This window comes from Alligator mississippiensis, chromosome 4 (assembly GCF_030867095.1).
Source record: "Alligator mississippiensis isolate rAllMis1 chromosome 4, rAllMis1, whole genome shotgun sequence".
Lineage (NCBI taxonomy): Eukaryota > Metazoa > Chordata > Crocodylia > Alligatoridae > Alligator > Alligator mississippiensis.
Window position 1 is genome coordinate 122,062,503 of NC_081827.1, and position 25,201 is coordinate 122,087,703.

Below are 25,201 nucleotides of genomic sequence, written 5' to 3' on the forward strand. Positions count from 1 at the left end.
ATTGACTCACAGCATGACCTTCAGCTCTTTGTGCCTCAAAATACACCTATATAAAACTGGTATAATAGGTGGAAGCTTTCAAAGACACAGTAGGGAGCTGGACACTAGTGAGTCTTGCAGTGATATTGTGAAGCTGCCTAGTTGTTTGTAAAGGGTATGAGATCCTTGAATATAATGTTCCATTTAAGTTTAAAATAACCACAAGAAGAAGAAATGTAAAAAAAAATCTTTGGAAACTGCTGAAATGGATATTTCAGCCTATACATTTCTAAGGATGATGTAATTTCTATTCAGGAATTTAGTAATAGCTAGGTGGGTCTTGTCACAGAGTATCTAGTACAAGAGTGAATATCGTCTGTGGAGAGCACGCTAATATTAATGTCACTTGTACAATTTTCAACAGATTGGATTATTTTGTTTGTTTTTTTTTTTAATTTGACTTAATTTGTTGTTTCAGTGACTAATACCATACATTATGCAGCACTAGCAACTGTGACTTGGGGGAATTTTACCATAATCCCAAAGTGTCAATAAGATTCATAAATTGAAGCAGCTATGGCGCACTTTTGGAAACCGCCTTTGACACAAGAGGAGTTAAATGAAAAGCAATATGAGGGGCAAACATCTTACTCCATGTATCATTTTGTTCCTGCTAGCCAGGTCAGCCTAGGCCTGGATCATATAGCTGGTGAAGTCAGCAGTGAAATGTCCTTTTATGGTCCATCAGATTCACATGTTCCTGAAGAAACTGTTTTTTTCATATCAAACATAAATGCAACAGAACAGCATTTTTATGGAGTAAATCAACCTCGGGTTCATGGTGAATTTTACTTTGGAAGTCCTGTATCTCCTTGGCAACAAACCACAGGGCCACCAGCAGTTGGTTTCAGACCTTCTTTGTTACCAGGCTGTTATAACTTCAGTGTTGAAGATTCCTACCCAACATATCCCCTCGAAACATACTACAACTATGATGCATATAGAAGAAATAGCTCAAGTCAAATTGAAGGTGAATTTGGCTCAGTTGTGGAAGAAAATGAGAAAAAGTTGAATTTCCATATAGGCTTTGAACATACAGATGCTCAGTATTTGATGTTCTCAGGTGATGTGTTACACAGAGAAATATCAAGTGATAGTCCAAATGGACAAGGAATGAACAATAGAAGTGGGGATGCCAGGACTCCTTTCCCTGTAAGCTATGGAGAAACTTACTTAACAGACTCTTCCACAAGATTTACCTTGGACCCTCTCTGGCCTAGAACCTCTGAAAACTCTATAAACAGCAAAGAGGTATGTGCACAATTTGTTTCTGTCCAAAGGTTGGACTTTGTGTATTCACCCACTCTTGTGGATAACTGCTCCCAGTTAGTATATGGAAATAGGCTTTGGTTTTGGCCAAAATACAGTGGAGAATGAAAACTGGGAAGCTTTTTCTTGTTGTTCGTTCTTCGTGGCAGTAATTTCCTGTAGTGTTTTTTACAAGTGAAAAAGGAAGCTGTTCTCAAGCAAATAGTACCTTGATGCTTCTTTGTGATCAGTTGAGAATTTTTTTTTTACATCTTTAATGCTTTCAAACCTCCCTTACATTTGTAGAATCTCCCCCTAAAAAAAAAAAAAAATTCTTGAACATTGTATCAAGCAGATATTTTTTTAAAGGGAAGGACGTTCTCAGTCTAATGGGGATTTTATACTGGCTGGATCTGTGTTCTGACTCATATGTTACTTAACAGTGTAGATACATATCTCCTAATGTCCCTATTAAATAAAATCTTTTACGTTTATTTGAAAGTAATGAGACCAATCTTTCCATTGGTGTAAAGTGAATTAACCTACAGATTCCAATAGAGCCACACTGAAAGACAGTAGATGAGGATGAAGATGATGGCCTGACAGGGTCCAACAGGTTGTAATGTAAATCTTAAAGTGCTTTTAGACCTTTACTATTGTTTGGGTCATTGGACAGTAACTATTGCAGAGGGAGCAGTAGAACAGAGTATGGTAGGGTGTTTCCTTCCTCCCATCCCCCACCTTCCCCTGTTTGTTTAAAACAAATCCATTAGGGCTGTGCAAAGCTTCAGTCACTGATTTGATTTGGTAGAGATCTGGCCCAATTTGGTGGCTGAATCTCTGAATCCAAATTGAATCAGGAGACCCTGTAATCTCTCTGAATTGAACCGGAACCCTCCAAATCGATTTGGAAAAATTCAGAAAGATTCAATGATTTGGATATAGACACAGCTTTAAATGTGTTTTCTACATACCCCTAGGTACCAGATCGTTTGTGAATACTGAACATGCTGGGCCCCCCCTGCATTCGCCCCCCAGCTCAGTGACTGGTGCCGTCGGGGGGGGGGGGGGACACCCAGGGTCCCCCTGCAACTGATCACTGAGATGGGAGGGCACCGGGGGGGGGGGGGCAGACCTGGAAGTGGACTGGAAGTACTTCTGGTCCACTTCTGGGTTTGCTGCCGAGCATGCGCCCCCCTCCCCCCCATGCTCCTGTGGGATGCTCCATCCACCCTACCATCTCAGCATTCATGACCCATGCCTGGTACCTTGAGGTACATAGAAAAAACATTTAAAGCTATGTCTATGGCTGAATTGCTCATACTCTGAACCAGCATCGAATCTTCAGATTTGGATTCAGCCAAATCAAATCGGGAACAGTGATCCGAATCAATGAATCGAATCACTGTCCTTGATTTGTGCCAAATCCAAATTGAATGGGGCTTATTTCGCACACCCCTAAAATGCATAACGCCTGGTGTGTTAACTGAGTTTCAGAATATGCTGAAGCTGTTTCACTGGGGAGCCAGATGGCTGGTCTGGATGAGTTGTCCTGTTCCTGAGAGGTTTGGCACAATATAACCTGTCTTGACCCTGTTCTGCTTGCATTTATATATGTATATTTCTGAAATAAATACATCTACTCTAGCTGTAGAAGCTGGATCCCTTGTTGATACACTTTAGCTTTAGCTGTCTTCTTGAAGCAAGACCTTTATCTTTATCTTTTCTTCTATCAAGTGCTCACTGCTCCACTGAGGGCTTTGGGGTTTTTTTTTTTAATACCCTTGTCTTCCAGGGCTTCATTTTTCTTTTTGCTGTTTTATCTTTCCTTCTCTTTTTTGTGGACCCCTTCTTTCCCAGAACCTGGTATATTTCTTTTTCTTAGCAAAGGGGAAATGACACCCCCTCTATATCCTCCCCATGGGGACAATTTTAAAACACTGTGGGAATCCTGAAATAACTGACAGGATATTTTTGCTACATACATATCAAAATAAAGCCTCAGTTTACCCTGAAGCACACACCAAAGATATCAAAAACCCTAAAGCAAAGAGAAAGTAAATTTGATTGTCTGTTTCTGATGCCCCAGCCTGGAGCCCTAGGAAGTAAATAAGTATTAACCTAGAGGGCTGTCGGGAGAAGTTCATCATTAGTGACTCTTTTCAAACCGTTTGGGCTTGATCCTGGTAGAACCTGTGCATCTCTTGTCTTCAGTGGGAGCAGGGAGAGCTGAACACTGTAGAATCAAATGTTTGGGGGCTAGGGTTTACTTTTCTTATTGTCCAGGTCACACCACTTTGGGAAAGGTTAGAATCAGACTGGGTTTGCAGGTTTTGGCTTAAGAACATCTCAGTCACCATTGAAAGGCTGCAGAAAATCTGTTTCTCCTTAGCCAGAAAGACTGCAATAACTGTATAAGTATTAGGTGGCAGTTTTTAAGAGTAAACATCATAACACTCCTTTAAGAGTCTGGCAGTAAAATGGTCTGAGTTGAATATCTGCATATTCTTTGGGGATGGGAGAATGCAGGGGGTGGGGGGAACTCAATCTTTTCCAGGAACCTGGAGAGTTAAATCATGTCAAGAATGCCCTGAATGAGTGATACCTCCCCACTGTCAAATGATAAGTATTTATAACTAAGATAATTTGTGTAGGGGAGGGAGATGGGATAAAGAAAGTCAGAGGCAGGGAGCTGTGTGGGTGATATCTTTTATTGCACAAACTGTTTACTTGGGATGGATATAGCCAAAAATTGGAATAGGAAATATCTTTCCTCACATTATCACTCCAACTCTTGAGAAAATCAGTAATTAATAAATAAACATCATTAGGTAAGGCTGCCCCTTCCATTCTTGGTATCTCAGCAATAGACTTGGCACAGATTTCCTGTCCAGGTTGTAAATGGCTAATGAGGCAGTTAATCACTCTTGTTCTTACCGTGTCTCACTGTATTGTACTCTATTGAAGAGTCCAAAGTTTGGACTGATCTGCCTCTTGCTCCAAAGGACATACCTATCTCTCAACTGACATAAATATAGCTTAGGTGATATTTAGGAGTAGGAAGGCCCTCATTGGAAGACTTCAGACATTTTTCTTTTTGAAACTGAAGGCACTAAAGCATTGTATTGTAAAGGGGGAAGTATTGTAAAGTAAAAAATAACAGAAGAAAGTGAGATATTAATGAAAAAATCAAATAGACTTGAGAATGGGGTTGAAGGGAGTTCAGGATGTGGGATGGGTTGAGGATGTTAGAAGAGGACAGCAGATAAGAAACATAAACAAAAGTTTCTCTGATGTGGGGATAAGAGGAAAGAACTTACGATGGAAAAGAGAGAAGGAAGAACACTTTATGTGATTTCTCAATTTTTCTCTTGAAAGAAATCAATAAAATCCTGTGTGGATAAAGAAGTAGAAGAAGGGAAAGGTTGGAGGCATAAAGAAAGGTTGGAAAAAGGCAGCTAGTATTGTGGGCACGGGATTCATTTAAATTAGAGAAGTAGAGTTGTACATCCATAAAGATGGCACAACTAAATGAGAATAGAATTAATGGAGAAGTTGGCCCTATCATGAGATTCGTACCTGAGAGACAAAGCAGTATGAGAACAGGAGCAGAAAAGTCAAGGTTGTGGTTGGTGTGATGGAGCTTGCAATAAGAGAACAGTGCTAGAAAGATTCAACAGTGTTGGAGAATGAAGAACGGAGAGAATCAAGTACCACAGCAAAAGAAGGAAGTCAGAAAGAAGATAAATGGGAGAAGATAAATCTTCAACTCCAAAGACCTAAAAGCTCAGACAACTGCATGAAAGAAGCTGAGGGTCAAGGGTTACAGAGAAATTTAAAGAAAGAGAAGAGAAATTCAAGAAAGAGAGGTGGTAGGTGAAGACTACATTAAATAAATGGCCCTTTTATTTAATGAGAGGGGCAATAAGATGAATGTAAACATAAGGGTTATTAAATGTGCACCCATGTGATAGGATAGTTCATCACCATGGATTCTGGAGTATTTGAGCCTTGTTACACATTGCACTTTGAGCTCCTCAAATGTTGATCAGTGTTAGTGCTAGCTCAGGTTTGGAGAGGTTACACCTTGGCTAGGGACAGAAATGACACAAGCCAGTATAGGTCAGAAGAAACCAGTTCAGATCTGTAACACGACAGAAGTTCGGTGCACATAAACCACTTTCAAAATGGCTAAAATTGGTTTAAGATAAACCTAGATGGATGTAGTATCAGACGTAAGTGATTTAGGTTAAATTGATTTATTGAACTTCTGTCCCAGTTCCCCTCCAGATTCAAATTAACTTAGTCTCTCAGCATCCCAACATACTTTGCATCTCCCCCACCAGCCCCCCCCCCTTGCAAGGTGGGCAGGCTAGTCTTGGCCCAAGCTGTCCACCAGCCAAGCAGGTAAATGTGCTCTAGCAGCCCCCTAGCTTCTGGCCCAGGACACTGCAGATATGTGGCTGCATTTCCAAAATCAAAAGTGAATGTCTGTTGGTTCAATCTATGCAGCTTAGACTAACCTGAAAAAATTGAATTGATTCAGCCTTGGGATTTTTGACTGTCTGTGCTTAACCCTTAAGGCTTAAAATCTTCTCTGATTGTTCCCTTTTTGCACATCTGTGACTTGTCACTATATGGCTGGTGAACAGAGGCCTGACTAATACTATAGACAAGATCCTATCCCTGCTCTAGGTTGGTATGTGTGAGAGATGGGTTGAGCAGGGGGCAGGAAAATGAAACTGGGAGGTAGATAGTTTAAAGGGATGGGGATGAGTAATGAAATGGGAGGTGGAAAGGAAATAGGGGTGGGGGAAGGGTGATGAAATAAAGAAAGTCAGCCACTGAAGGATAAAATAAAAAGAATTGAAAAAGAAATAAAGAGGAAGTAAATTAAAGAAGCTGACATGTTTTAATAAATTGGGATTTGGGATTGGAGTGTAAGGAGTGCTGGTCATACTTCCTGGGGTAGCTAGAAGGACACATAGGTGGCAAAAGAAAATATTATTTGAGGGGACTGAGGTGGGGGGCTGGTAAGCATGTGGCAGGGGTGCTGGGCATGACAGTGCAGCAGTGGGTTGTGGCGGCATGTGTAGGATGTTAGCATGGCTAAATGCTGAGTGTTGCCAGGCACTACAAGATAACAGCACTGATAACAGCACTGCGGTGCTGCTGCTGTTGCTGACTGTCACAAAATTTGTTTGGGGGGACTAAGCCCCATTAGCCCTAGCTTTCTGCTGCCTAGGAATAGTGAGGAAAGGCACTTTTGGGGGAGCTGCTGCCCCTGCCCCAAAAGAAAGCCCCAGCTCATGGGGACCCAGTCTAGCCCCATACCTTATTTTCCCCCACAAACCCCACTAGACCCCATTCCTGGACCCATCCATCCCCTGCAACCAAGCTAGCTGACAAGTGCTCTGCAGGCTGTTTGCACAGGGTTGCACTCTTGGAAGTGGGAAGGCATACCCCTGGGAGGAGAGTGGGAGTTGACTTGGTGTCACAACCAACTCGTGGGCAGTAGAGGTTTGTTTTTTGTTGGTTTTTTTTGGGGGGGGGTGGAAAGTTTGTCCATACAGAACAGGAGGGTGGGGGAGTGGGCACTGTATCCTGGGATGGTGGAGGACTGCAATTTGGGCAGATCATCTGTGTGGGGTGGCCACAAGCTGAGTATAGAGTGGCTATTTGTCTGGTTTTATAGACGACGGTCCACTTTTCTAGCCCTCTGTCCTCTATTGACATGAAACTGGATGCCTTTATGTATGTCCTTGATTTTTTTCACCCCCCGGTACCCCCCTCCCCCTGACACTAACACCGTCATGGCTACCTGCAGGAGTTCCCCACTTGACACGCCACCACTGCTGACACTGCCACAGCTGCCTGTGGGAGCTCCCCACCACCCCTGCCTGCCCCTGCCACCATTGTGGTAGGCCAGTAGGGGGTGCTCCTGCATTGAGCCACGCACCTCACTGTACATGACCACCTTTCAGGCTCCAAGTGCCTCCCTGGGGGTGCCTCTGGTCTGGCCGACCCGCTTCCTGGAGCACACCTGCTAGCCTGGGGTAAAAACTGCCACCACCCAGGGCTGGGCTAGATTCTGGTTCTGCGTCCCCTGGGTAACACAGGCCTAGTAGCCCTTGAGGGTACTTGACTCACTTCAAGCACTTGGGGCTGCTTCCCTCAGTTGGAAGCAGTAGTGGTATCCCTTAGTCAGCTGAACCAAGGGGACCCCAAGACATAATCTAGACCCACTCCCAATAAGTCTCCCACACTAGGTACAAAGGAGAACATTATTGGTTAAAAGGGGTAGGGTTGGAATAGGGTACAGGGTTGAGCAATATCAGAGAAATCCCATAGAGCAAACTGGCATAGCTGGGTAGCCTTTGATCATGCATCTGAGTTACTGCAAGCTATATGTCTAGTCAGATATCAGGTAGCTTACTCAAGTATCATCCAGAGGCAGATGGAGATTCCCTCTGGAGGCAGGCAGTTCCTTGATCATGAATTTTGAGAGAGAGAGCAAGTTTCAGATGGTTCAGCTCTTCTCTCTCTGAGTCTTTCTCATGGCTGCTGCCCCCTCCTCCTGGGCAGTCCTTAACTTATATAGCCCTTATGACCTCATTTACCTGGTCCAATGGAGGCCAGCACCTGTTGGCTGTCAGACAACCAATTTGAAATGCATCACTAGTTGCTGGGCAGACTGGTAGTTCCTAGCTCCCCAGGGAGCCCAAGCCCCTCACCCAGGTATGTGATCCCAGTCATGTAGGTAGAGGGAGCAGGTTTCCCCCCTCCCTCAGGAATGTGTCCAGCTCAGGTTACCTAAAGAGTTAGGGTAAAGTGTATACCCTCTGCAGGGCCCATCTTAACCAAATTGTCACAGAGCAGAGTTTTTTGGGAGAAACAGAGGTAGCCTTCTGCCACACTACTCAGTGGCCATTTGTCCATTTGTATAGAGGACTGTCCAGTTTTCTGGCTCTCTGTCCTCTATTGACAAGAAACTGGATGCCTTTATGTCCTCTATTTTTCACTGCTCAGCATCCTCCTCCCCCTGCCACAAACACCACTGTGGCTACCTGCAGGACCTCCCCACTTAGCCTGCCACCACCGCTGACACTGCCTCAGCTGCCTGTGGGAGCTCCCCACTTGGCCTGCCCCCCCCCCCCCCCCGCAGCTGCCTACAGGAGCTCCCCTCTCGCTGCCATCACACACCCCCTGCCGACACTGCCACCAACACCTGCGGGAACTCACTGTGCCCCCCAGCCTCGGGAGGTAACTATTCATGAGGTACCTCAACAGCCACTGTAGCTGGCTAACATGGATCAGAGATAAACCTGTCCTTGAGTGGAGGAACTTTAAGCTGCCTAAAGTTTGCTTAAAACTAGTTTCAAGTGTTAATGTGTGGATAACCTAAGTGTTAAGAGCTCCAGGAGCCACCTAAAATTAATGTGTAACAAGGTCCTTTATATTAGAGAGGACAAGGTCAAAAAACACACACATTGGAGAGATACATGGTAAAGTTTGTGCTGGTCATTAATTCCTGGACTAGTTTATTGCACAGTCTCAGTCCAACCCCACTAATTGGTCTCTTTTCCTGCATAGATGAACTTTACCCATTGTTGTAAGGTTCTTTTCTGGCAGGAAGTATAAATAGTTCTAAGATGCATAAAGAAGTTTTCTGCAATCCTGGCTCAGAATAAATAAACAGCTTACAGCAAAAATTCTTTGTCCCCAAATTAATAAACCCGTTCTTAGTTGTTAGACCCCGACTCTATGCGGTGCCCAATGACTAGGGAGACAACAATCCAATCACTCATGAGTTCTGCTTCTCATTAGCCAGAGCAGATAGGGAGCAAATGCTACTTGCACACATTGCTCACAACAGCTTTATTCAGAATGGAGACAGCTTTGGGTGAGCTCCCTCACAGACACCCAGTCTATGAACATGGGGAACAGCAACGAACATTAGGTTTTTTTCCCATATTTATACACTTTGGTTTATGCTCATTATCATTTATTCCACCCTGTCCCTCCTTTTGTTCTACCCATTTCTCCTCCCATCTTAAGCTCTGCTTCTGTTTACTGTGTGCTTCATTAGCGTGGAATTGCCTATGCGTTTTACTTATTTATATGTCTTTTTGCTATAAGTGCATGTCTAAGACCTGGACCTGTCTTATCGTGTTCCTCACTGTAGCTGGTTCACAGCCCGCAGGCTTAATTGCTGCTTTTTCCAGAAAAATGGTTAACACAATTAAGATGGTTACTTAGCATAAGCAAATGGCTGGCTTAGCTATCATTCTGCCTTGTGGTCAGCAGCTTTTGCTAGGCCACAGGTTAAAGCCTTTATTCAGCTGCAAATCCAGTGCTTCCTAATATCAAAATATTGTCACCCTAACATTAGTATTATTAACTTTCATGCCATTTCTCTTATTTCAATCTCGCATTGATCCAGTTTTTTTGGTGTGATTTTTTAAATTTTTTTTAATGTATAATATTCCATCTGTCATCAAGACATTTCATTAAGACTTTCCTACTCTTTTGGCCAAGACAATTAATGAAAATCCATCCCAGAATCTTGAGAGATGTATTCCGTTCACAAGTGAACCTTCTTCCATTCCAACAGGACTTCTATCAGCATAAACTACTGTGGTCTCCCCATTATCCAGTACATTACCCACCATAAAGCTCTTTGTACTACCCACATCTTTTCCAGCTTAATTTATAATTTCCAGTGTGGCAAATGCTTTAGTGCAGTCCAAATAGATCTACTAAAATTCCTTTGTCTAAAAAAACAGATATCAAAGAAGGAAACCACAGTCTGCCTCTGATTAAACTCATGTTATATTTAATCCTATTTTTCATATCACTCTGTCTTTAGTTTTTGTGTCCTTCAACAATTGTTCTAAAGCCTTGCATTCCAGGTGGATATGAATAAATAGTTCTTCAGACACAACGTTTCTAAGTACTCACACACATCGTATGAAAGAAACACTCTCTGTAATATGAAATATAGCAGCTAGGCAATACGCAATTAACAATACAGGAAGACACTCTGGCCCAGAACAACAGTTCAAACTGTTATTCCCATATCTAAATATATGTGCCACTGCTTTAATGCTTACTTGGAATAAGTTGTGTTCCTACTGTTGCTAATTGAATGGTTGCAGGGATTTGGACAGGGGAATCTTGAACTTCCAAGGGAAGAAGGGGAGGAATTAAGCATTGAAAATCAACTTAACGCAATTTCAGTGTCTCCTTTTCACATCTTTAAACTTACACCTTTTGATCTCAGAGTTCACTTCAGTTATTGACCAGTGGGAAATGCTGAAAAAAAATTATGTTCCCTATGTTTTTCAAATGGAGAGTGAGGGACTTAATGGCTGGTGGGATTCAGGTTGTACTATAACCTTCTGAGTTGCCAGTACTCGTGTATATTTCAGTGGTCACTTCTATACGTGATGCTATGGTGACGTAGCATCTACGGGCAAGGGCTGTGATGCTGCAGCTACGTCATTGTAGCAATGCGCCCCCTCGGTATAGCAGGTTGCTACAGCAACATAGCAGCTAAAAATAACTGAGTCACACGTGTGGCACAGTATGGGCTGTTACTGCACCATACTAAATACTAAATGACAGTAACAAAGGTGCCATAGGGACATGTGTACATGTGTCCAGTGAAATCCATTGGATCATTTATGCTGGCTTGGGGTCGTGTCTAAATCCATGGAAATATGCTAATGAAGGTTAGTCCTCATTGAATTTTTTGCAAAATCAGGGCCCTATGCTATGATATGCCGTACTCCTTATGTAAATTAAGTGAGCTCTTTTTCTCTTGGTTTCATTTTGATATTTTTAGCTTGCAGGTTGGTCAATCCAGCTGGTTGAAGTGGATCAAGGGAGTAATGAAAGCACAGCCTCCTTTTGCAGTGCAGTGAAGAAGTAAGTAATAAAAAACTTTATTCAGCCAAGTGTGAAGTTCCTCTTACTTCCATTAACTAGATCATTATTCCTGCATTTCTTCATACTATCACAATTCCAAATAGCCTTTTAAAATGTAAAAATACTCTTAATTTCATTTTAGAGGTTAAAATAGACAAGTAAGTAAAGTAAGTATAGTTCAGAAAAGTCTGTCTTCCCATCCCTCCACTTTATTACTGACGTATATAACCAGATCTCTTCAACATTGATGTTTTCCACTGTATTGAACTTAAAATATATTTCCTGGCACATTGTGTCTTTTGAACAGTTTTAGCATCCCTGGAGTTTGGAGTAAAACATTAAAATCTGGTGGAGAGACACCTCCCTGACACCAGAACTGCTTTTTATTCTACTCAGTGAAATTTCTGATTTGGCCAAATTCTATAGTTTTGTACAATCATCATTTGCCATTAGCAGTTATACTTGCTACTATGGATGGGAAATGAACTGATGCTATTTGTTGACCTTCTTCAGTTTTCTTTCTAAAAAGAAAAAGAAAAAACAAGGAAAACTTACAAAAACCTAAGAACAGTAAGTCTTACAAAATGTAAGACTGACTATGAAAATACAGTTCAGCCCCATTATTTGTATTCATTATGATGTCTTTAAGGGTACCAACAATACTATTTCTTCCCCACGTATACACTTAAGTGGAAAGAAAATTATAGTTTTAGTGTTAACAAGTCTTTTTTTGTAGACTAGTCAAACACCGTCTGTGCAAACATTTCTTTCCAAATTGCGTGCCCTGAAATTAACAGCTGAATACTTTCAGCTTAAAAAAGAGTGCCCATTTTCCAAACATGTCACTGTACAGAGTTCTCAATCTTTTTTTTTCCACTGTTCATCAGTCTAAATCTAAATTCAATCCTAATAACATCAGATTCATGGAGGCATATTCCATGTGACAAACCTTCCCATCAGCTCCTCAGATTGTTATGTCCAAACATCTTGCATTTAACTTTCCAGTCCAATTACAGGAAAAGCCCCATATTGATTTTTCCTCCTGAATTCATGTGTTTATTTACAGTATTAGAAAGATTAATACAAATTAAGCTCTTTCTACTTTGTGCAACTTGTTTTGTGTGTCAGTGCCAGGCCTTTTTTTTAACTTTGTTTTTCTTGTATCAAGTGAGAAAGTATCCTCAGGAGAAAATGTCACATCAAAGAAAAGACGACGAAAAATCTCAAATAGATTTGCAGACAACTAACACATTCAGTCTTAGTGAGCGAGCTTCTTCTAAGTCCCCAATGAATCTCAGTAACTGGCAGGTTTTATAAATCAGAGGCAAGATATATAATTCAAACTCCATGTCATGCAAACTTACAGTTCTAGCTTATAGTTCAAATAGAAACCCATTGTGTTTTTCTCTAGGTAATATTTGTACAGGTGGCAGTCTATAATTGAAACATTTCATTGTACACATATCAACTTCAAAGCAGTTTTCAAAATCCTTTATCAAGTTTCCTGGTACAATTGCGGACACAGCTAGAGCAAACATTCGTCCAGCAGTAGCTTCAGAATACCGTTTAAAGTGAATTTGATACTAGAGAAACATGCCATTTTTGACAATGTCATGGTTCCGTGCTACAAAGTGTAGAGTTCCTTCAGTTTCTGCAGACTTCAAATTTACTTCATGCTACTTTGCTGTACTTCATGGCAGTAAGCATCAAGCCATACCAAATTACTAGAAATAAGTCATCTTTTTATACACAGAACAGGTGCAGCCTGTTCAGCAAACAGTGCAGATATTCCTCGGTCCTGTCGACCTGGAAGAGTGAGAGGGTATGTTGGTCTCCAGACTCATTCAATCATTGGCCTTTACACAGAGATACCTTAAGAGGATGAAGCTTGTAATCATGAAATTATTTTATGTGTACCTTGCCCACTGTTTTTACATAGGTCACCAAAGCAGCCTTTGTACAGTAATGACTTTTGTTACTGCTATACATTAAGCTCCTGTACTGAAGGTGCTGTCAGACTTCATTTCCTGTTACACCAGTAAACCATTCTGCCCCCAGCCTTCCATGGGAAATAACATACTTCTTCATTGTCTTATAATACTGGAAGCCCAGGGTTTTTTTCCATGCTGTAGGAATGTGCACACAATACAATACTGCTGTCTAAACAAGTTAGGAACCAACCCTGAAGTAACCTTAGAATGAAGAGCTTTACATAAGAGAGAGCTACACCACAAATAATACTGTAACTGAAGACCACATGAAGTGCTGCCAGCTCATGAGCAACAAAACACTGCTTGCACAAAAAAAGGAATGCAGTTGTGCTTACTAAAGAGTATTTGATTTTAGTTATTAAAGCATTTGGCTAAATAGTGAAATGTAAAACTTCAGTTGATAAGATGTACACCTTTCCCTGCTACGGTAAAGTGGACTTGCTTTAGGGTGTGCGTTTAACCTTAGATGATAGCCATGAGGTTTTCTGGGGCCCCTCAGACAATCAGAAGCATGGGTGAGCCCACCATGCTCCAACATGAAAATGGCACCTAATGCCACACCCGGACTGTGAAACACAGAGGCAGGTAGCCTCTGTGAATTAAGTAGGTCCCTACTCTTTAGTGATCTATCTCAATGGCTTTTACAGTTTACTTGTTAGCATCTAAAGGAGTTTTCCTTAAACCTAAGTTAGAAATACTCATGTTTTTGGTGATGAAGGTTCCAGGTGTTGTCCCAGAGCTAGTTAAAAATTACGACTTGTGCATATGTATCTGAAATTTTGTTTAGAAAATGTGTCCCTTCTCTTGAATTTTTAAAAAAATTTTCAGTCATCTGTATTCAATCCTAGCTAATACCTTGGAAAAATATGAAAGAGGCAGCAGTTATCTCACCAAGATATCAGAAGAAAAGCTACTCTTGCCATTATATTCTGAATCTACATGTAAATATAGTTAGTGTCCTTAACGCTGAACCATTCTATTGTTACTGGCATCTTATGGTAGCTTTGTCTCATTCATGTGACAGGAAAGCTGAAATAATATTCATAGTATTGAAAATAATCTTATCATATGTCTGCAGAATACGAGATTCATGTCCTGCTTTTGACTCGAAGAAAAACACTAGGAAGATCTGGAGTGTTGCAACAATGGTCCCAAACCAGATTCTTTGTAAATCAAAGTTGAGAATAAGCATTTTGACAAACTGTTCCTCACAGCCACTGCATCTTACACCATATGGTAAGCTCTTTGGATTTTCTTATCTTTCCAAGATACAGTACTACAGAAACACATAGCAACTTGTCTGTTATCCTATGAGATATCTAGTAACACTCTGTTGTAAGATGTATATTAACAAAACACTCACTGTAGCAAGCACCCCTGATGATAAAAATGTCTGAATGAAATTATAAATGTTCATGCAGTCACTATAAACTGAAACATTATATTTTAATAGCAAAGCATCAAAATAGTATGTGCATGCTACAATTTTTATTCACAGGGTGCATTTACATGTTCAATTTGTGTGACATGATAAACTCCAGTGCAGTTCATGCCAGACTTAGTCTTCCAAGCACAGTGTCTACAAGTGTGCCTGGGACTGCAGCAATTTGAGCCCAGGTGGAGCAGCCTTGGGCTCCAGGTCATAGCATCAAGAGGCAGAGGGGTTAGTTGGGGCTAGTAATGCCCAAAGAAAAGAGTTGTGCAACTAAGCAGCAGGTAGGGGTCTGGTCCCCGGCAGTACTGTCTTACAGCAGCAAAAATGTGTTTGCTGCAGTCTAATAGCGCCGCAGCAGATTAGTCTACTGCACAGTTAAGCAGACACTGCACCCACAGCGTCTTCTTTAAAAACTTGTAACTGGCATCTATACTGGCCCACTTATTGGAGGCCCAAGGGTCAAAGTTTTGATTGACCAAATTTACTTAAGTACATGCCTGATCTAAGGGCTGTAGGTAATCCCACAGGAGTCATGGGACTACTTATATGCTTAAGTACCATGCTGAATCAGAGCCTGAATGAACACATACACTGAATTAGTCTCTCACTTCTTGATCACTAGTTCAGGGTAGCGGCTTACTGAAGAGAAGAAAGCATAGCCATCACTTACGCTATGTCTTTGAATAAATAAATGCAAATCCATATCTTTTACTTTGGCAACTTTGAGTGTAAAGAAACACACTGGATGCATCTACACACACACTTTACTGCCAAGGATACTAATTAGCTTCACAGTAAAATGTCACTATCTACATGTGTGCCAGTATTAGGGCAAATTAAATTAATTAAATTTCCCATATGATAGTACTGTTGGGGTGAAACGCACGTGCTGAAACACATATGTAAATGAGAACAGGTGCTGCCCGGGGCACAAGGGTGCTAAGGTATGGGGAATGCCTGCTGCCTAGCCCCACATCTTAGCACCCTTGTGCCCCAGCCATCCTCCTGCCTCATGTTGCAACCCAGAGTCTGACACCACTGACCCCCTGGGCCCTCTGCCAGCCTGGGGCTACTCTGCCCTGACTCAGTGCTGTTGTCCTGGGTGCACATGTAGATGTGCCCAGGAGCTATTAACTCTGGCATGAACAGTGCCAGAGTTTATTGCTCAACCTTAATTTCATGTGTAGATGCACCCACAGAAATGCAAAGAAAATGAATGAGAACACCATTTTGGATTTTTCCCTCTTCTTACATCCCTTATCAAGAAACAATTTGGCCATAACAGAGAACAATAGGATTTTGTTTCTTTATGGGGTTGAATGTTGAGAACACAAAATTCTGGGGCTGCAAGGAGTTAGTATTCTCTAAGCAACATAGTCCTGGCTATACTTTACTGGTACTAGGCAGTTTGATTTATCCTATTCGCATCTTGGGCAAGTGGGTTTTAGGGAGGTAGGCAACATTTTGAATTTTCATAGAGGATTTAATCAAAGGCAGGACCTCCATCATTTAACACTCAATATTCATAAACTCCTATGATATAGACAAGGAAAACACAGATAAGCTCACCTTTCCCAAGAACTTGAATGGAAAAATCTCACTTTCTAGAATGGATCTTGGTATACATTTTTGCCTTCATTATAGTTTATATTACAAAGGTGCATCTACACATGCATGTTAATTCAAAGCTATAAACTGGCGCACATTGTGCCAGAGTTTATTGTTCCCAGGCACCACACTAGCATGTGCACCCAGGACTGCAGCCCACTGAGTGGGGTCAGAGTAACCTCAGCTGGCAGGGGGCACAGGCGGTAAGCCTGCCAGCCCAGGGGTTCTCTGACCTGACTCAATGTGCTACAGAGGACCTGGCTAGGGCATGAGAGTGATTCAGTGCAGGGCTAACTGGCAGACAGCCCCCACACTGAAGAACCCTCCATGCCCCACCCAGCAAGGTTAGCATCTGCACATGCATTACTGCGCATGAAAAAACTCCGTAGCTGGACAGAACAGGATAGGGTCACATGTGTAGATATCAAGATGTTTACTGCAGAACTAATTAGGCAACTCCATGGTAAACATCTCATGTAGACTCATGCCCACAGTCACCAACACCGAAAAGTCCTCACTTTGGTAGAACATAGGAAACAAATAGACCTTGCCCCAAACTTGGTCACAAACTAAATAGACATTCAAACTGTTGGAGAAAATAAACATTTTCACTCCATTTAACAGATGGGAATGAAAGCGTTGTCCAAAATCACGTAGGAAATATAGGAATCAAGAAAGGATAAGAGATCTAGGGAGTACAAGCTCATAAAAGTCTAAAACTAAAAGTCTTAGAATGGGGTTGTATAATATCATTTCAAATTAAAGACTTCCCCATTTAGTATCAAACATAGAACATTGTTTTCCTTCTTTTAGCATCACCTAATATCAATTAATATGTATGACACAAGTGCATTTTCATTTTTTTCATTTATGAACAGGGATCTAGGTTTTCCATTCATCATGGGAAAATGTAGATTTTCTCCTTTTAAGGAGAAAAACATGGATTTTCTCTTTTAAAGAAGAAAAATGTAGATTTTTATCCTTTTAATGGTAGATTTCCCCCTTCAGGCTGGCAGAGTTCCAGCTTGCAAGGGACTGCTTGGGGCTGGGGGGAGCAGGAGGAGGGCAATCAGTCAGGGAGCGTTACAGCCATACGTGCACACACATACACATGACAGCCAGACAGTGTGGAGAGCAGCTGCTGCAGCTCCCTCCAGGTAAGTCTGGGGAGTGGGAATTGAGGCCCCACAGTGATGGAGGGAAGAAGTAGGGGAGATGGGCCAGGGTAAGACTGGGGGTGCTGCCCAGCTAAGGCGGTATGTGGGTCCTGGGGCTCAGGGTCAGGGCAGGAATACATGGCTGTAGGGCCCGGGTGGTGAGTGGGACACAGCCATGGGTGGTTCATCCAAGGGGTGGCATCGAGGCTCGCTTCCTGCCACTGTGCACACTCTCAGGGGGAAGGGGGAGCATGAGGGCAAATGCCCTACAGTTTTGTGCATGGGGCAGGGGCAGATACAGATTGCCTGCTGCAGGTTTGGGGCTTCCCACCCTGCTGCCCTCCCCGCATGAGGTTCCATGGCTCAGTGGGTAGGACCCAGCATGGCAGGACAAAGTGCAGCAGGGAGGCTCAGTGCCTCACACCTCCTGGCATCTCCTGCCCACCTGGTGGCAGCATGTGCATGAGCATGGAGGAGGGGGAGTCATGCACTGTGCTCTGCTTTGGCTGTAGCAGCTGCCACCTCTTGCAAGTGGCAGCCAGGGCTTGGGCACTGCTGGGGGTCCAGAGGGCTGCAGGTCATGAGTGAGGGGTACCAGCAGGGCTGAAGGAGTGGTGAGCTGTGGGTTGGGGAGTGAGGGGCAGTAGCAGGGACAGGGAGCTGTTGGTTAGGAGTAGGGGCACCTGGAGAGGGTGGGCAGCTGCAGGTTGGGAGTGAGGGGCACCAGTAGGGCTGGGATGTGGGGAGTAAGGGGCACCAGGAGGGCCAGGAAGCTATGGGTCAGGAGTGAGGGGCACCAGCAGGGCTGTGGAGCCTGTGGCTTGGGAGTGAGGGGCAGGAGCAGGGCACTGGCATATGAGAACTGCCACTAAGTGGGGGGTAGGACAGCGGCAGCTGGGCCCACATGCTGGTGACCAAAAGGGGCAGGGAGAGTTCTGCTTTTTTCTTTGTTAAAAAAAACCAAAATCAAATGCTAAAATATATAGACATTTAGAATTTATTATATTATAATGATTGAGGCACTGTTAGGCTTCCATATTGATTTAAAATTGTAAATATATCAATAAAATATTGTATTCAACTGAGACCTATATATACATAGTGGCATTTCATTTTAATCACAGAAAAATGCAGATTTTGTGTTTTTAATCAGAGAATTTGCTGGTTTTTAAGCAGAGAAAACCAGGATCTCTGCTTGTGAAACATTTGGCTATAGTTTGTGCCATCATTTTAAAGCAACACTACTGTGCATGTTTCTCTATTTTTTCTGTGTATCGATTCAGGAAACAAATATTAATGAGATTTGCACTTTAAACAAGCTATGAAAAATTACTATAGCTGCAAATGGTTATTGGACTAGAAATTTAAAGTAAACAAACCAGGGCTGGACTTTTTTTAAAATTAAATATAAATTAAAATTAAATTTTTCTCAGAGAACTTTGGGGTGTTTATACATGCACTCCAGGAGCCCTGATGATCCAGGAGATGCCAAGAGGGAGCACTTAAATTAGATTGGCTCCGAGAGCCACTCTAATGAAAGTGCCCGAAGCATCACACGTATCAGCATCCCCGCAAAGATTGTTGAATGAGTTTTAGTTAAAGTGCCCCACCACCATTTTTCAGTACAGGGATGATGATACACATGATGCGGGAGTCTGCTGGAGCACAGTAATTACAATGCCCCAGCAGACGGAATTAATCAAGTCTGCTCTGATGCATTGTAAGTATAGTGCATTGGAGCAGTCCCGAGGGTGTATAGATGCCCTTTGTTTCCACTGAAACATTTTTTCCTCAGAAAAAACTGAAACCCCCCCAAATTTAATTTTTCTTTTAAACTGAGGACATTATTTTTGTTTGTTTTGGTAATTTTTTAATTGAGAATTTTTTATTTCTTTCCTTAAAGTCTCATGAAAAATAATTTGGTATTTATTGTTCTACCTTTAAAAAAAAAAAAAAAGAAAGAAAGAAAAAACTTGAAAAAACTTGAAAAATTTGAACCAGATTCTCTTGCATGTTATGACTGTTTTGAGGCAAAGCTGCCCCTAAAACTCTATTTAACTGGCTAATTAAGCCAATTTACTGCTGTCATGTATCCATACAGTGTTGCAAAACAGACACATCTGGGGGTTTTTTGTTTGTTTTGCTTTCTGGCAGGGGGAACAGTGGCGAGAGGGATTGGATTGTAATTTTTTTATATTTGTATTGATCTTTGAGTAATTGACAAAATATGACTTGTTGGAAGGGATTAAACTTAAAAAAAACCTACAACTTGGCTTAAGGCTCATACCCAGAGAGTGGTGGTGGATGGGTCGGTATCGACTTCGAAAAATGTGGGGAGTGGCATCCCCCAAGGATCAGTCCTTGGGCCAGTGCTATTCAATATCTTCTTCAGCGACCTGGATGAGGGTGTGGAAAGCACTCTGTCCAAATCCGCAGATGACACCAAACTATGGGGCAAAGCAAACACACTGATGGGAAGAAACCAAATCCAGGTGGACCTGGATAGGTTAAAGAGGTGGGCAGAGAACAATGGGATGCAGTTCAACAAGGACAAGTGCAAGGTGCTGCACCTAAGAAGAGGGAATCACCAGCACACCTATAGGCTGGGGGATGACCTTGTCAGCAGCACAGCAGCAGAAAGAGATCTTGGAGTCATTGTTGACTCCAAGATGGATGTGAGGTGTCAATGTGAAGAAGTAATTAGCAGAGCTAACTGTACTTTGCATCACAAACAGGTCCAGGGAGGTGATGCTTCCCTTCTATGTGGCACTGGTCAGGCTGCAGCTGGAGTACTGCATCCAATTCTAGGTGCTGCAATTCAAGAAGGATGTGGACAACCTTGAGAGGGTTCAGAGGAGGGCCACTCATACAGTTAGAGTGCAGGGAAAGCCCTATGAGGAAAGGGACTTGAAACTTTTCAGCCTCTGCAAGAGAAGGCTGAGGGGGGATCTTGTGGCATTATACAAATTCACTGGGTGGGAAGGCACCAGGGAATAGGAGATGCTCTGTTTACCAGAGCACCCCCTGGAATAACCAGAAACAATGGCCACAAACTGATAAAGAGTAGATTTAGGCTGGACAGCAGAAATAATTTCTTCAGTTAGGGTTGCCAGAATCTGGACTGGGCTTCCAAGGGAGGTGGTACTCTCACCTACCTTGGGGGTCTTCAAGAAGTGATTGGACAAACACCTGGCTGTGATCACATGACCCCAGCACTTTTTCCTGCCACTGGCAGGGGTCAGACTCAATGATCCATTGAGGTCCCTTCCAACCCTAGCATCTATGAATCTGTGAACTTCTTTATTTTTGAGCAGTAAAGAAATAGCATGAACAAAAAAGTGAAATAAAAGTTTTCCTTTGTTTGGTTATTTGGGTTGTAGACAATCTGACTGGAGGAAAATATTTCTTCAAAGTGTAGTGATTGTACATACCCTGAATAAACATAATCTTGATATGTAATCTCTTTCATTTTGGGACCAAATCCTCCCAAAAGGTCTCAGCCTGATGGAAAATGGATTAAACACTGAAACTAGTTTATGTGCACTAAGCTTCTGTTCTGTTACAGGTTTAAACCAGTTTCTGATCACTTAAACCAGTTCATGTGTAATTCTGTCCCTAGCCCTAGGGTCAGCTGACCCTCCACTTCCCCCATATAAACTCCTGACTTGGTCCACAAAGCCTCTAGGCAGCAGGGTTTAACTTGACTCTGGATCACTGTGTTGTTCCTGCTGACTTGTTCCTCTATCCTGCTCTGTGTGATCTTCTGGCTTTTTAATTCAGCTTGCTCCTTGGCTCTGCTCTCTGCATGATCTTCTGTCTTCTAGCTTTGGTTTGATCCCAGTCCCTGCTCTTGGCTTGACCTCCTGGCTCCCTGACCTGGTTGTCCTCAGATTCTATTCAGCCATCTTGACTCTGCTCAGTGCCTGAACTCCTGAATGGCCCCAGACTCAGCTACTCACATCCTGATGTGACAAACAGTGGGAGCAGGGCTGGGAAGAAATCCTCAGACCACTAAATTATATTCCTCGAAACCTATTAATATACACCTGCATGCAGTGTTTGTACCCAGCCACTGCTGGGCATGGTTAAGTGAAACGGATGCAGCAGGTTAGTGGTAGCTAAATCTCTGGAATATCTTTTGGGCCTTGTTTAAGAGAAGAAATCCGTTTGCTATGGGTAATGTAGGCTTGCTTTCAACAAGAATGGGGGAAAAAGTATACCTTTTTCTTGGAAAATCACTTGGGTCTCTTCCATTCCTGATTCATAGTTGATCAGCTTATAGTTTAAGACACATGTACCCTCAAAACAAGGTTGAGTTCAGGACAGGATAAGTGACAAAAATTCACTCTTCTGTGAAGTCAAAAAGTAAATGTTAAATCAGTTGTGACTCATTTTGATGCCTCTTGGTGGAGCTAGACTGCTGCAGTAGTTAACAATTACACTGTGACTCTTATTTTCTCTGCTACAAAATCTTGCCAGCAATTCTCTACCAAAATCCTATTAATTTTTTCTTACTATCTTTGTTTACAGCTAGCTGCATTGTCCGTGACTTAATTGCAGAGATCCTCTGTTGCACAGATCAATATCCAGAGCAGGAAGAGTATTTTCTCATTGTGTGTGGGATTGATGAAGTTTTACAAAAGTACGTATCTTACTAAGAAATGCTATTGACTGTGCCTTACGTTGTATATGCAATGCACCAAATACTCAAGTATTGTACTGTCTTTGAAAACAAAACAATAGGGAGAGGGTAATAGCAGTGGATACAAGACACAAATCTTCAGCTCATCTTCCTCAAGTTTTGGGAGATATTCACACACTGGGATTTGGTCCAGTCACATTTCAAATGCTTAATTTCTTAAGCACCTGTAATATGCTGTGTTTACACTGCGCTCTATTGATATGGCAGTGTAGTTTACTTCTGAAAGCATTGGTCAAACAGCTAGGAACACCTGCCCTTGAATTCCAGCTCTTCTCAACTTTCTGTGCTGCTCTGTATACTTAGTTTTGCTTCTCTGTCATGATTCCCTGATGCCTAAAATGGGGATGCTAATGCCTGTGATGTCTCTCAGGAAATATTACAAGTATGAGTTGATGTCACTTAACTTGTAGCTCTGCAATCGTGAAAACTACTAAATAAAGGAAGACAACTGCTATGAAGTCTTTCCATATAAGGTGGTGTTTCTTTTCAGTATATAGCAGTAGCAGAGTAAATGAAGGCACTAAGATGCTACTGAGTGTATGACTGTGACAAGAGATCGTTATGTGTATGTGCCATGTGAGGCAATCACTCTACATTAGAAGTAGGCCTTTCAGAGCATCAGATAGTAACTTGGAACTTCATTTCTAGCAGGTAATAAAGAGCATATCTATATACTGTACTGGTAAGAGTGAAATCTATAAAAGCTACTAGAAAAGTAAGTTCACATGCCTGTAATCAAATATATTTTGCAGCTCAAGACATGGACATGAATTCCTTAGCATTTCTAAGCTGAGTCTGCACTTGCTCATTTTTTTGTAAAACAGGAGCAAATATATTAAAATAAGGAATAGTAAGTTAGTGCAAAATAGGACCCAGGGAGATGAGAATCAAGACCCTTATTTCCACTTAATCTTAGATCTATGATGCATAAGAAGGTCTGGTTCCCTTCCCCTTCTCTCCCCCCTTCTCATTTCCTATTAATTGCTAATAAAATGGAAATAATAAACCATTGTTTGAGGATGAGCTCAGTGTGTCTCAGTACAGTGTACAGTGTGTTCTAAACAGCTTTATTTTCAGTTTTTTGGAAGAGAATTCATCAATAGTGGACTGTCTCAATGCCTGTATTTGCAGAATCTCTGCATATCTCATTAGCAGTGAAACAAGGTCAACAATGTTCTCAGTAGTTTTCTTTCCCCCTTGACCATAGTTCAAAAAACACTGAGCTGCAGATCTGGCCTCCACAGATGTAATTCTACCCTGCACTGTACTTTCATCCCTTTTCTCCTTCTCATCAGAGCCTTTTAAAAGACATTTTGAAACCCTGAACCAAAGCTGTTCCTAAGGTAACTTAACTTGAAGGCTGTAGGGATGATTCAGAAATTAATTTGGCCTTCCATCTGTAATTTCTGAGACTGTGAGCTGCTCTTTCCTCACTATCCTTCTTTGAATGTACATAGTAAATTTGAAAGTACACTGACAAAATACAGAAGGGTGGTGAATTCCAGAATTAGATTTCTGAAGTGTAATGCAGCAAGGAGGATTATGTGCCCAAATGTTGCCCCTGCTTTCTTTTTATAGTCAAACTGATATTAAACATAAAGCCTCCAAGCTACCCAATGAACTGTACCTCATCTCATGGTGGTTTAATGAGCCAAATGGAAGTTTGGGAAAGGCAGGCATTTGTTATCAGGGTGAACTGTATTATCAGGCAGTTAATGATGTCTCCTATAGTAGAATCCAAAAACTTTAATGCCTGGAATCTTTACATGAATGACTGTTTTTGCTGAAAGTGAATAAATACATTCTTGTAGCTTAGCTAGAAATAACATGGCATGTGGCATTGGCACATCAGTGAAGATGCTAGTTTGTTATCCCCCTCACTTTTTTTGTATGCCCATGAGCTACTGTAGCATCTGAGCTTTTCCTAAATGGAAACTTATATTCACAACAACCTCATGAATTAAAGGAAGTTCAGATCCAGGACCTTGTTTTGAGGCCCAGTGCGCACTGTGAAATTCTGGTTTAGAATTATGTTCAGTTTCTGGTTTGCAACTTAGATCTTTGCTTGATTTCCAAGCTCAGAAAGCTAGGAGTTGTCATAGACTAAATGATACTACATTTTCTGTAAGTCTGTTTTACACCATCTCTAGAACACTGTCAGGATTCATCTTTGTCTTTTCTCTGCCTCTTCCATCATCTTAAATTATCCTTTAATTGCATCACATCTCAATGTATTCATGTCATTTCCATTTTTAATGCTTAATCTTCATCCTTACTTCATAATTCTACAGCCCAAGCAAGCAGGAAGTTTTCATCCTCACCAGCTGTTCTATTTGTTCTCAAATATAATTAATTGGATCTTCTGTATTTTTGGGGTGGGTTTTGTTTTTTTTTTTATTTTTTTTTTTACAATTCTGGATTCAAAGCATCAAACTCCCTGGTCTCCCTGCTACCTGTTCAATATTCCTTTAAACTAGCCATTTCACTTCCACCTTCTAGTTCTTGCAGTGCCTATCTGAAAATCTTCTTTTTATCGCCCTTCCACCCAAACCAACAGCATTACCTCTTCTCTCTAAATCTTGCCTGCAAACTTTCGTTTTCACTTTAGCATGTGAACAGATGCCACTGAAATGTGGTTTTATGATGCCTTTTTATGAAAGATGTTATAAAAAAATAAATTATATTGAAGTTAAGCAGTCTCTGCTGCGTAAGTCAGCAAACCAAAAAACAGTTTTTTGCCATGTGACAGTAATGAATCAATCCTCCATGCAGACTTTCTGCCTTTAGAATTATAGGCCACTTGCTCAGAGCATTTTAAAGGACCTAGTAAAACATAGCATGGGGCTATATAAAAGTCTGTCAGTCTCCTTTTTGTTTATTGATGTGGGTGTTTTCAGTAAGAACAACCAATTGTAGTGCAGAACCTATTGGTGTGGGGGTTTTCTCTTTCTCTTCCTTTTTTAAAGCTTTTAAAATATAATTTTGAATCCCATTTTCACTCTCAGATAGTATGATTAGCTTAGTGCTTTCAAAACTCAGCCACTGTAGTAAATAGGAAAACAATAAAACATTCCCATGCCTATATCCCTTC

The 25,201-nt window shown here is 41.7% G+C and overlaps 1 protein-coding gene across 1 annotated transcript in view; it reads left to right on the plus strand.

Moving 5' to 3' along the window:
* The window catches only part of PIK3C2G (phosphatidylinositol-4-phosphate 3-kinase catalytic subunit type 2 gamma), a 372,292-nt gene that overhangs the window by 15,520 nt on the left and 331,571 nt on the right, over nucleotides 1–25,201 (plus strand). Inside the window, 4 exon segments of the mRNA XM_059726204.1 lie at nucleotides 458–1,290; nucleotides 11,135–11,217; nucleotides 14,287–14,444; nucleotides 21,939–22,050. Coding sequence (XP_059582187.1) covers nucleotides 556–1,290; nucleotides 11,135–11,217; nucleotides 14,287–14,444; nucleotides 21,939–22,050 — 1,088 coding nt within the window. The 5' untranslated portion in view covers nucleotides 458–555.